At 40.4% G+C, this 12,640-nt stretch overlaps 1 protein-coding gene across 1 annotated transcript in view; it reads left to right on the top strand.

Annotated features, from left to right (window-relative positions):
* Positions 1–12,640, top strand: part of LOC140243563 (lanC-like protein 2) — a 28,140-nt gene that overhangs the window by 9,106 nt on the left and 6,394 nt on the right. The window contains exon 7 of the mRNA XM_072323232.1: positions 11,153–11,329. Coding sequence (XP_072179333.1) covers positions 11,153–11,329 — 177 coding nt within the window. The remainder of the gene's footprint in view (positions 1–11,152; positions 11,330–12,640) is intronic.

The following is a 12,640-nucleotide window of genomic DNA, read 5'->3' as shown; positions in this document are numbered from 1 at the left end:
TATTAAAATGAAATGCATGCAGTTTTCATACAGAAAAAAAAAAAAAAAAAACCTTGAAAGAAGAAACTCCAATCTTTGATTAAAGTCATTTTTTTCTGGTCAGCATAGCACAAAGAAACATGAATTTAGGCCCTTATGATAGGACAGTCTTTGTCTACATTTTTGGAATCTGGGAATTCAAGGTCCCATAATGTCAAAGAGAAAGTCTGAGAATGACAGACTTTTTCACACTCTGGCCCGAATTCACGAAGGTGGTACAAATGAAACCATGGTTTAAACCATGGACAAAAACCATGGAATGCCAAGTGTCACATGCGATATTTCGCTACGAAAGCAGTCATTTCGTCAATGAAATGATTATTTTGTAAAGAAATGACAACATTTTGTAACTAAATGAACATTTCGTCCACGAAATGACCAATTTCGTAACGAAATATTCTGTGTGACACTTGGCGCTCCATGGTTTTTGTCCATGGTTTAGACCATGGTTTTGTTTGTACCACCTTCGTGAATTCGGGCCTATGAGTCTTCCTTAAAGAGTTCTGTGAGTGTATGCTGTTGCATAAACCACATTTTAGCATGTTGACAGCTGTTCATACATGTAAGCTTACTCGAGCAAGTTCATGCGTGACATCACTCTGGTCGGGAAGTTTTTAAGTTTGTCAAATTGTGTCTTCAAAGCTCACGCTTGTCAGGGCTGACAGTGGCAAGAATCCTGGATAAATACTATGGACAGTAAAAAAACAGATTCTTAGGGCTGACAGTGGCAAGAATCCTGGATAAATACTGTGGACAGTAAAAAAACAGATTCTTTCGAGAATAAATTGAGAGGTTGCTGAACGGATGCAAACAACTAGTTTTGCTGGAACGCCAGGGGGGCATTTCATGAAGGAACTTGTCGGATAAAATGTCCGACCAGTCAATTATATCCGACAAGTTCAGAGAAATCAGCCAATCAGACTAAAGAATTTCTCAAAACTTGTCGGATATAATTGACTTGTCAGATATTTTATGCGACAAGTTCCTTCATGAAATGCCCCCCAGGTCTTATCGATTTACTGACAGACTCGACCCTCTCTAAAGTTGTGACTCTAGGGACTGGTACGGTGCGGTGCGGCGCATGGAGCACAGCCCTCACTCGCACAGGGTGCTACACTACGCATCCGCATGGATGCGTACGAAGCTGCACGGGTGTGTATGAAAGTGCACAAGGGCGTATGGATCCGCACTGAGGTGCACGCTTGCGCACGGGGGCGTATGAGCCATGAGAACGCACCCATGTAAGGTAGCATGAACCTGCACGTAGCAGCATGAGGAGACTCCGTGCCATGACTGTGCGGGTGCTTCATTTCTTAATAGTCTGACTGTAGCTGCCTTGGTAGTGACAACGTTATTCTCAAATCTTGTGCATGCATGAGTGTGTTTCATGCACAGCAGCACCCTAGAATAGTAGTGAAGCAACCTGCGAAAGAACAAAGACTGTCCCCTGCCTGAGTGAGGGTGAAGCCACGTATGCCTCTTGTGGATATACAGCAAAACACATTTAACTCATTTTTTGAGACACCGACGTAGTCATGCTTTGGGAAAACATTCTGTTTTCCATATCTATGTAACCCTTACAGATTTTTGTTTCCCTGGACATGTAATGAGCAAAGTTGTAGAGGAAATGCCAAGCTTTGTTTGATGTAAATTACATCACAAATTTAAGATTGCATTTCTTTCAAATGACTAGTAGCTACATTATTGTAGAGGCATGACTTTTGCACACAAAACTGTGACAGAAACTCAGAATTACTTGTAAATCCAGTAGGGAACACCGCTTGATAGCCAATCATCACATAAAATGGAAGCTATATGTGACAGGAATGGAATCGCAAGAAACACTTTCATTGTACCGTGGTATTTTGCGATTTATTGATCGGTTTGGGCAGGTTTGTGCATTTGAGTAGAATATGCGAACTTGGCATGCTGTCGACTGAGTTGGGCGTGCGAATGTGGCACGTAAAGAGTTATAAAGCCTTGCTGTGCTGCATTGTTCCCCAATTGCACAGCAAACTAGAGTTGGGTCTTCACCCGTTGGTGAAGACGTCTGGAAATTTTTGTAGAGGAATGGAAAGATCTACTAGGTCAAATTTGGATTGTTTACTGAATGCTGATGGAAATAAAAAAAGGTGTGGCAAGCTAAGTTGAGTGCTTGAGCGCAGAAAGGATTAAGTAACACCTGTTCAAAGGACATCATGGTAATATCACTGTATGTGGTCATACAAAATGCTGGTATCGATGGATTTATAAGGCATCAAAAAGTACCATTTGTGATGCTTGCACAATGTGTCCCCCATATCATATGCATCAACATTAGTTTTTCTTGTCTTCCCTTCTCCCTTTGTCTCAGCCAAATAGAACAAATAAAAATATAAATAGTGAATGGTCACAAGTGAATATTTCACGCGAGGTGAAAGATAGAACCGCTTTATTCAACAAGTTGAATAGTGCGCCTCATCTTTCACCGAGTGTGAAATCTTGTTCCAATGCACAAGTAAAGACCATACACTATGGCCCGAATTCACGAAGGTGGTACAATTCAAACCATGGTTTACATCATGGACAATTTGTATGGAGTGCCAAGTGTCACATGGCCTATTTTGTTAAGAAAGTAGTCATTTCATTAACAAAATGATCATTTCGTCAATGAAATGTCATTTCGTAACGAAATAGGTCATGCGACACTTCGCGCCCCATAAAAATGTATGGTCTTTGTCCATGGTTTAAACCATGGTTTCAGTTGTACCACCTTCGTGAATTCGGGCCTATTTGTTTCATACAATACCTCGCTCATTGACAGATGTGGTCCACACAGATTTTTGAATTTAGCACAGATATGGCAGTCATTTTCCGTGAAAGGCGAATGAGTGGCTGGACAGTCACAGCCAGCTATGTGTGTACGTACGTACGCGAAATATTTGTGCAGTTTAATGCTTCCAGGTTAGCGTCCCTGGTCAGTGACGGAGCATTAATCTGCGCATTACTTGAATATGAGACCGTTCTGAAGCAAATTATTTTCACACAACAATAGATATACAATGAACTCTTGAATGAATCCCATAAGGATTGGAACAATCATCTCCCAGCATTTCCACTGATTCCCACTGATCAGTTACTAGCCTTCCCCTTTAAAACTCTCGGTAAACTCTTTGAACATGGCAATTAAATTAAAATTAAACACTTCAACAATTAAATCATGAAAAATATAGACTGGCGCAGTACCTACATTTATTATATCCTGATGACTTGTTGAATTTTTCGTGTAATAATGAAACTGAATTTGTATTCCTACACATCGAGCTACAAAGAAATGTAGCTCCATGTCATAAGTAAGTGTGCATACTGCCACTGAATATTCACACTTGTGGGAAGTACAGCAGGCTGATGTGTGTGTGCATTCATACAGGCTGGCCTGTTTATTTGGTCACTTTCATTGATAGATCTCATCCATTCAGTGAGACATTTATTGTTTCTTCGTTGACACTCAAACTCGGAAAAAGTGTGATTTGTCATTGTTGTCTTTAAAGTTCATGTGCTCAGTCATGCATGACATTTTTCAGCATAATTTTTCAGCATTTTCCAGCATAATTAGTTGTCAATGGAAAGAGGACGAGTTCTTCATTCCTCACAACCAACATTGCATTCTCCATAGCAGACAGTTATGAAATGGTAGGCCTCCACAGTTGGATTATCTTTTTTTTTTTGATACGCTCTGTATAATTCAGTGCTCCTTATCACGGCGAATTGTAGGCGTGGTAGAGCACTCCCATTTGCATTTCATCATCTATCCGTCCTCTTTGAATTTGTATACTAATGGATAATGGATTTCAAGGACTGTCAGGTTTGGCTAGTGAAAGTCAACATTTTACCTTTTGGTTTTGTTTATTTAGGAAAGAGTTATCCTTTCCAAACCTTCTAAGCTATCAAAGTTTTCCATAAAGTAGATGTAGAGTCAAAAAGTATAAAGTTTGCTGGGATAAAACCCAAGAACCAAACACGTTTCTAAATCCTACCCATGATAAATGTTCCGTCTATTATTTTCTGACTGTGCTTTGGCTGGTGTACCTTTAACATTTTTTTTTTTTTAATTCATATGCAAACTTATGAAGGTACATGTATAATCCACATACACAGTATGTATGGTAGAAGTTTTAGCTTGGGCCATCATGCAGTTTTCGAGATGTCAATATTTGTCTAAAGTGCTTGATATGCACATCTTGAGTATTAAAGCGGACTGGCTTTTGGAGGAAAGAGTACATGTTGCAACTGATTGACAAATTGCCCTACATCGACGTAAATAAATAAGCACTGAATTGATCAGTGTTTAGTAGTAGCCATGATAAAAAATCATGGGCGTACATACTCGAGCAGGATTCGAACCTACGACCTCCTGATCACCGGACAGGCGTCATCTCCACTAGACCACCGAGCTTTCGCCCGAAAGCAAGTGTTGGTTCTAATCCTTACAGCATGCAGCGGGTACTGCTTTGTTATTCAAATTCATGAATTTCTTGCGTCGAGATGTTTTCATTGCAACTGATTGACAAATTGCCCTACATCGACGTAAATAAATAAGCACTGAATTGATCAGTGTTTAGTTGTAGCCATGATAAAAAATCATGGGCGTACATACTCGAGCAGGATTCGAACCTACGACCTCCTGATCACCGGACAGGCGTCATCTCCACTAGACCACCGAGCTTTCGCCCGAAAGCAAGTGTTGGTTCTAATCCTTATAGCATGCAGCGGGTACTGCTTTGTTATTCAAATTCATGAATTTCTTGCGTCGAGATGTTTTCATTGCAACTGATTGACAAATTGCCCTACATCGACGTAAATAAATAAGCACTGAATTGATCAGTGTTTAGTAGTAGCCATGATAAAAAATCATGGGCGTACATACTCGAGCAGGATTCGAACCTACGACCTCCTGATCACCGGACAGGCGTCATCTCCACTAGACCACCGAGCTTTCGCCCGAAAGCAAGTGTTGGTTCTAATCCTTATAGCATGCAGCGGGTACTGCTTTGTTATTCAAATTCATGAATTTCTTGCGTCGAGATGTTTTCATTGCAACTGATTGACAAATTGCCCTACATCGACGTAAATAAATAAGCACTGAATTGATCAGTGTTTAGTAGTAGCCATGATAAAAAATCATGGGCGTACATACTCGAGCAGGATTCGAACCTACGACCTCCTGATCACCGGATACTAAACACTGATCAATTCAGTGCTTATTTATTTACGTCGATGTAGGGCAATTTGTCAATCAGTTGCAATGAAAACATCTCGACGCAAGAAATTCATGAATTTGAATAACAAAGCAGTACCCGCTGCATGCTATAAGGATTAGAACCAACACTTGCTTTCGGGCGAAAGCTCGGTGGTCTAGTGGAGATGACGCCTGTCCGGTGATCAGGAGGTCGTAGGTTCGAATCCTGCTCGAGTATGTACGCCCATGATTTTTTATCATGGCTACTACTAAACACTGATCAATTCAGTGCTTATTTATTTACGTCGATGTAGGGCAATTTGTCAATCAGTTGCAATGAAAACATCTCGACGCAAGAAATTCATGAATTTGAATAACAAAGCAGTACCCGCTGCATGCTATAAGGATTAGAACCAACATTTGCTTTCGGGCGAAAGCTCGGTGGTCTAGTGGAGATGACGCCTATCCGGTGATCAGGAGGTCGTAGGTTCGAATCCTGCTCGAGTATGTACGCCCATGATTTTTTATCATGGCTACTACTAAACACTGATCAATTCAGTGCTTATTTATTTACGTCGATGTAGGGCAATTTGTCAATCAGTTGCAATGAAAACATCTCGACGCAAGAAATTCATGAATTTGAATAACAAAGCAGTACCCGCTGCATGCTATAAGGATTAGAACCAACACTTGCTTTCGGGCGAAAGCTCGGTGGTCTAGTGGAGATGACGCCTGTCCGGTGATCAGGAGGTCGTAGGTTCGAATCCTGCTCGAGTATGTACGCCCATGATTTTTTATCATGGCTACTACTAAACACTGATCAATTCAGTGCTTATTTATTTACGTCGATGTAGGGCAATTTGTCAATCAGTTGCAATGAAAACATCTCGACGCAAGAAATTCATGAATTTGAATAACAAAGCAGTACCCGCTGCATGCTATAAGGATTAGAACCAACACTTGCTTTCGGGCGAAAGCTCGGTGGTCTAGTGGAGATGACGTCTGTCCGGTGATCAGGAGGTCGTAGGTTCGAATCCTGCTCGAGTATGTACGCCCATGATTTTTTATCATGGCTACTACTAAACACTGATCAATTCAGTGCTTATTTATTTACGTCGATGTAGGGCAATTTGTCAATCAGTTGCAATGAAAACATCTCGACGCAAGAAATTCATGAATTTGAATAACAAAGCAGTACCCGCTGCATGCTATAAGGATTAGAACCAACACTTGCTTTCGGGCGAAAGCTCGGTGGTCTAGTGGAGATGACGCCTGTCCGGTGATCAGGAGGTCGTAGGTTCGAATCCTGCTCGAGTATGTACGCCCATGATTTTTTATCATGGCTACTACTAAACACTGATCAATTCAGTGCTTATTTATTTACGTCGATGTAGGGCAATTTGTCAATCAGTTGCAATGAAAACATCTCGACGCAAGAAATTCATGAATTTGAATAACAAAGCAGTACCCGCTGCATGCTATAAGGATTAGAACCAACACTTGCTTTCGGGCGAAAGCTCGGTGGTCTAGTGGAGATGACGCCTGTCCGGTGATCAGGAGGTCGTAGGTTCGAATCCTGCTCGAGTATGTACGCCCATGATTTTTTATCATGGCTACTACTAAACACTGATCAATTCAGTGCTTATTTATTTACGTCGATGTAGGGCAATTTGTCAATCAGTTGCAATGAAAACATCTCGACGCAAGAAATTCATGAATTTGAATAACAAAGCAGTACCCGCTGCATGCTATAAGGATTAGAACCAACACTTGCTTTCGGGCGAAAGCTCGGTGGTCTAGTGGAGATGACGCCTGTCCGGTGATCAGGAGGTCGTAGGTTCGAATCCTGCTCGAGTATGTACGCCCATGATTTTTTATCATGGCTACTACTAAACACTGATCAATTCAGTGCTTATTTATTTACGTCGATGTAGGGCAATTTGTCAATCAGTTGCAATGAAAACATCTCGACGCAAGAAATTCATGAATTTGAAGAGTACATGTTGTTGTTATATTAAGTTTTTAAGCATGTGTGATTCAGTTGTGAATTTATATATGCTGTATTATACGCATGTGCAGTAGCGTGTGTGGTCTCCTTTTCCAGACCCCTTGCCAACTGTAGTTCCCTAGTCCACAAAATGAACCCTCTGCGGTGACGGAGTTGCTGCCTTTGCAAAGACTTGGGTGCAGGACCACCCAGCTCAACCTGCCACTGTCATTGTTAAAGAGTACAGCTGTATTTGACTTTTGAAAACAAAATAACACACAGGCAGATGGTCTTGAAACCAGGCTATTCCCAGTGCTGCAGTAGATAGATTACTAGTATTGAAATGTTTTGCACCGCTGATACCGTGAGAATTACACTGCTATAATGCAAGCATGGAGCTAATGGTAGTTCCATGATACAGTGTGGTTCTGAGGTGCAGCCGGAGGTGCACTGCATGTGTCGTACATCTTACATGTGTCACATCACATCATGGTTATGAATGTGTGGGACTTGGCGGCCCAACCGCAAGAAATTGAGAAATTCAGTTGAATTCAATGTGGATTTTTACTCAGTTCTTTTCATCAAAATATATATAGCTAAAACACATCTTTTTCTGGAAGTAAAAGTAGCTATGCTTGTATCATTTTTCAGAATTCAAATCCAAGTTTGAGATTTTATAGAAATATTCATCTTGTGAGTTTTGGAGCTGGAAAGCTGGAATAGCATGATGTTTGAATTTCATGCAAACAAGTTGCGGCACTCCCTGGATTTCTGCCCGGTAATTGGTGCGCTCTGCCATGTCTAATTTAAAGTACTGTGGATGATTTGCTCCCACACTCTTGAAGTCATGCTGTGGGTCACTGCCCATTTTGGCAAACTTTCTATTCTAGTCGCTTCTCAGCACAGCTAGGGCCCAGGGTGGTGAGAGTGAAACCCCACAAGTTGCTGTATATCCCTCAGTCCCTCCCATTTCTCGTGCAGTTGGGTAATGGTTTTGATAGAATCCAGGCAGCCATAGATTCACAGATTACCCTGGAGAAGCCAGTGACTCCCGAAATAGACAGAACGCCAGGGGGTATATGAAGACAAATAATATTCGAGGAAAATCTATATCCCTCTTTCGATCACCAACCGCAAGGCTTCCACAATACAAGAATAAAAACAAAAAACAGAACCATCATCATAATTGTCTTGCTTGTGTCGGTCCTTATTTCTGTCAGTCTTCATTTCTGGGCACCTCAAAATATCACGACGACTTGTAATAGCAGGGGTGGATCCAGGAATTCTGTAAAGAGGGGGCGCCTTTACAAAATTAAAGGGGGGCGCACGCACCCCACCCCCAATCTTTCATTTTTATTCCTTTTGTTTTCTCAAAAAATAAAGGGGGGGGGGGGGCGTAAGCCCGGTGCACCCCCGCCTGGATCCGCCACTGAATAGAGTTGAAGAATTGTTCATATTGTTGAAATCAAATGTAACTGCCCATTTGACAAACTTAACCAGTCAATGCTCATCTCAGTGCAGGGCATGGGGTTGTTGACTTGATATCTACAAAGGCTGTTTAGTCGTGGAGGAAATTTTACCATGAAAATCCCTTGCTTGTCATGGAGATTGGCACCTCTGAAATTCACTGCATGCCCTATCCTTCGGAAAGATCTGGCAGAAGTGGTCGAATTCATTCAATGTCAAAACTAAAAATTGGAAATGATTTTACCAAAATGTTGCCAATTTGAGAGGAAACAACTATGCAAATTTTCTGTCTTATGTTTCCAAGTTAAGACTAGATGATCAAATTTAGCAGTCAAAAGATTTTTGGATAGTCTGCAGGTGAAACAAACAAAATATGAACCATAAAGAGATCAAGAGAGGATTTTTGTTTTTCCTCTGCCATATGAAATCATAACAGTGAATGATTATGTACAGATGTGTATGTGTACCTTCCCTTGAGAGTTTCTGGTTTATACTGTGGGCTAAGATGACTCCAAAATATATACCGGGTAGTAATACATGATATAATAGTATCATATAGGTAGCACTGCGGCCCAAATAGAAACCAGAATTTAGGCCGAGTACCTTTGTTTTGTCGTTTGAATAAAAGATTTGGACAAAAGATGGGAAAAACAGGCAAGTTTAAGTCATGTTGGGGATGTGATGTTGTAGAGAAATCCTACAATTACTGTACAAAGCGGTACAGGATGTCACAAATGTTTTTATAAAGGGATAGTATAGATTTGGTCGAGATGGGGAGTTGGGTTTTAACTTTTTTGTGAGATGTTTAGAATCCTAGTTTTATGAAATATTAAAGAGCTTACCATTCAAAGGGAAATTCAAAGTTTGTTTGTTTGTTTGTTTGTTTTTTGGTGATGGGAATCAGTTTTGAAATAGCCGGGATATCCAAAAACCAAGAGGTCCTGATAAAAGGTGGGACCCACCTCTTGTAAAGATCACTTCGTTTACTTTGTTTTTTTATATCGCAAAACCGATTTTTATCAAACTAATTTTAAATTCCTCTTAGCATTGTATGCTCTTTGATATTTCATATAAGTGGTTTCTTATTAGGGAGCTTTAGATTTTAGACGCGCGGACGTTCAAAGGAAAAAAACATGTTCTGAGCGTGCGCAGTAGCGCGCGTAAAGTCAATCTATTTTTAGCTTGCGTCGCCTGAGTTTTTCACTACGCGTACTGGGCTATTTTCACGTCCGCACAGTTTGCGACGTAGAGAGCTTCTTCATGCACTGATCATATGGGGGCGCGATTTTATTTTTTATACGTTGCGTCCCAGCGTAATCTAAAGCTACTTTTCCACACGACGCAGGGAGAGGAGAACGCCAGCGCAAGCGTCGGCTCAAACGTCCGCGCGTCAAAGTCTAAAGCTCCCTATTATCTTGCAAAATGTTAATTGAATCCCCATCTCAACCACATCTATACCATCCCTTTAATAGTGACATCATTTCACAGAGTGACCACATGAAACAGCGCACAATGTTATTATTGCTTTGTGACTACATTTCACGTTTAGTGTACTGTTTAGACAATTTTGTCGTGAACACTGACATCATTTTCCAAATAGTATATCATCGATTGTTAAACATGACGTGCCCGTGGTTTACATGTAGGTTCATGTTTATATAAATGCGCTTCAAGAATCTGAAAGAAAAAAGAACCAAATTGCCAATTGAAGCCTTTGACCAACCCAACTTAACATGTGGCTCAAAAGATACAAGTGCTTTGATCCCTTATCCTCTTGCTTATGATTTTTTTTTTTGTGTGTGTGTGTCTAGGAAACAGACAAACAAACATACAGTATAAACAAGCAAACACACAAACTCAGACTCCACACTTTGGACTTGCTGTTGGCAGCCAGCCAAGAAAGTCCACACTCTCCTCCTGAGAGCTACATGTCTGAATAGCTGCATAGGTTATACATGTACAGATTTATGAATAAAATAATTGAAATACACATGGACGAGCGCAGTTAGTAACTGAATGAAATCTGCAAAATAGAGAAATAAGTAAAATAATATAAATGGTGAATGAGCAAATTAATGAGAAATGTGAAAATTTATGTAGTATTATGTTCCATATGTATGGTGATATGATATTACAAACAAGTAGAAGAACCTTCAGATTATAATATTGTGTGTGTACTTCAGTCAGCGGATATTATATGTAGTTGATCCCCTTTTTGAATTCTATCAATGTTTTTTAGTAGTGAGGAGAATATAGCCATGCAAAATATTGAAGTGTACACACATGATTGCACTGCCCTGCAATTCAAATTTAGGAACCAATACATGGAAAACTTGGAATATATTGCAAAGCAGCAGTGATTAGATGAGTACATTGTAGCATGCATTGCCATTTGTTGTTGCTGCATGAAAATTAACGGGAGTTTTCCATTTCTCTCACAGGTGTTCGATGAGGAGCAGTACTTGAATGCTGCCCTCTGTTGTGGGGATGTGATATGGCAGAGGGGGCTGTTGCGCAAGGGCTATGGTCTGTGCCATGGGACGGCTGGCAATGGATATGCCTTTGTCGCCCTCTATCAGGCCACCAAGGACCCCAAGCAGCTATATCGAGCCTGCAAGGTGACATATTTAAATGATGAACGACTGCTCTCTACAGGAAAATTGGAACATAACAATAATACTAATAATACTAATTCATTACCATTTTCATTCAAAAATGTGATTCATTTAAACACAGAAGTTCATTCGTATCCAACAAGGCAAGCAACAGACGTACACTTACGTAACCCCAGAACACTCTTAGCCCATAAATCCGTAAGACATGCTGGCCCAGATATTTGGAATAAATTACCCCATGAATTATGTAACATCAAGTCCATGTATTCATTCAAAAAAGCAGTTGAGAATATGTTGATCGCACAGTACCAGCACGACCAGTGATGTTCTATGTATAAACCTTACTCTATTCATTCTTTGTCCCTGGCTTTTATATATGTGACCGTGCACCTCAAAACGAACATAAAGTCGCACACACTGATTTTGCGTGAGGACTGAAAATAAGTGAAATAGGTCAACCTAGCCAAACTTGACTTTTTCATATTTCTGAAGGAGCGGGTCTTCTTTTACATTATGCTAAAATTTGGTATCATAAAACGGGCAGGAAAGTGTGTTTTTTTAGCAGTTTATCTCGAACATTTTTGGTAGAATAGTGTGATTAGGTGTGTCTTTAGAATCCCTTTTTCATTTCTGAAAAACCTTGTCCACACTCTTCACTTTCAACTCTAATAACTTTTGAAAGGATAGGGCTACTGCTTTGAAAGTTGGCATTAATTATGGACAGAATGCGTTAATGAGGCATGCCTAATTTCAGTTTAATTTGATAGTCCCTTCATTGTTGTTACTCTGGTGGTTTACTTCCTGTCTTTTGTCCCATTTATTGCACAGCCAGTACGGCTTGGTAAAGATTAAGCGCTTGAATAGACACTGTACTTCAGAGCCTCTTTTCTCACTTCACACTTTTCCTGAGTTTGTGCTTTCTTTCCAATATTTAGGTATGTTAGGAGAGTCCATTTGATTTGAGTTATACATCATTTTAAAGCTTAAAGTCTGCTCTTTCAGAATATGGTCTTAATTAAAAATTGATGTCTGGCGGCTTTTTGTTTGTTTTGAGGTGCAGTGTCACATATGTTAATTTGGTTCTTGTGACTCTGCACGTATGGGACGCACCTGCCTGTGCCCATTCCGCACTCCTCCCATATACGTCTTTGTCTCTGCTGTCTATTATTCTTGTTATGTCGGGCAAGTTATACTCTTCTATACGCCCTGGTAGAGCGCTGAACTGTGTATACTTTTTAGTCGTTCTTATTTCTCTTCTATTATCCCATTCTATTCATGGCCAGTTGTAACTTTGAAAGCAGTAGTTTTATCTTT

This window comes from Diadema setosum, chromosome 20, assembly GCF_964275005.1.
Source record: "Diadema setosum chromosome 20, eeDiaSeto1, whole genome shotgun sequence".
NCBI lineage: Eukaryota > Metazoa > Echinodermata > Echinoidea > Diadematoida > Diadematidae > Diadema > Diadema setosum.
Note: the sequence above shows the minus strand (reverse complement) of the source record. Positions and strands in the feature narration are given on the sequence as shown.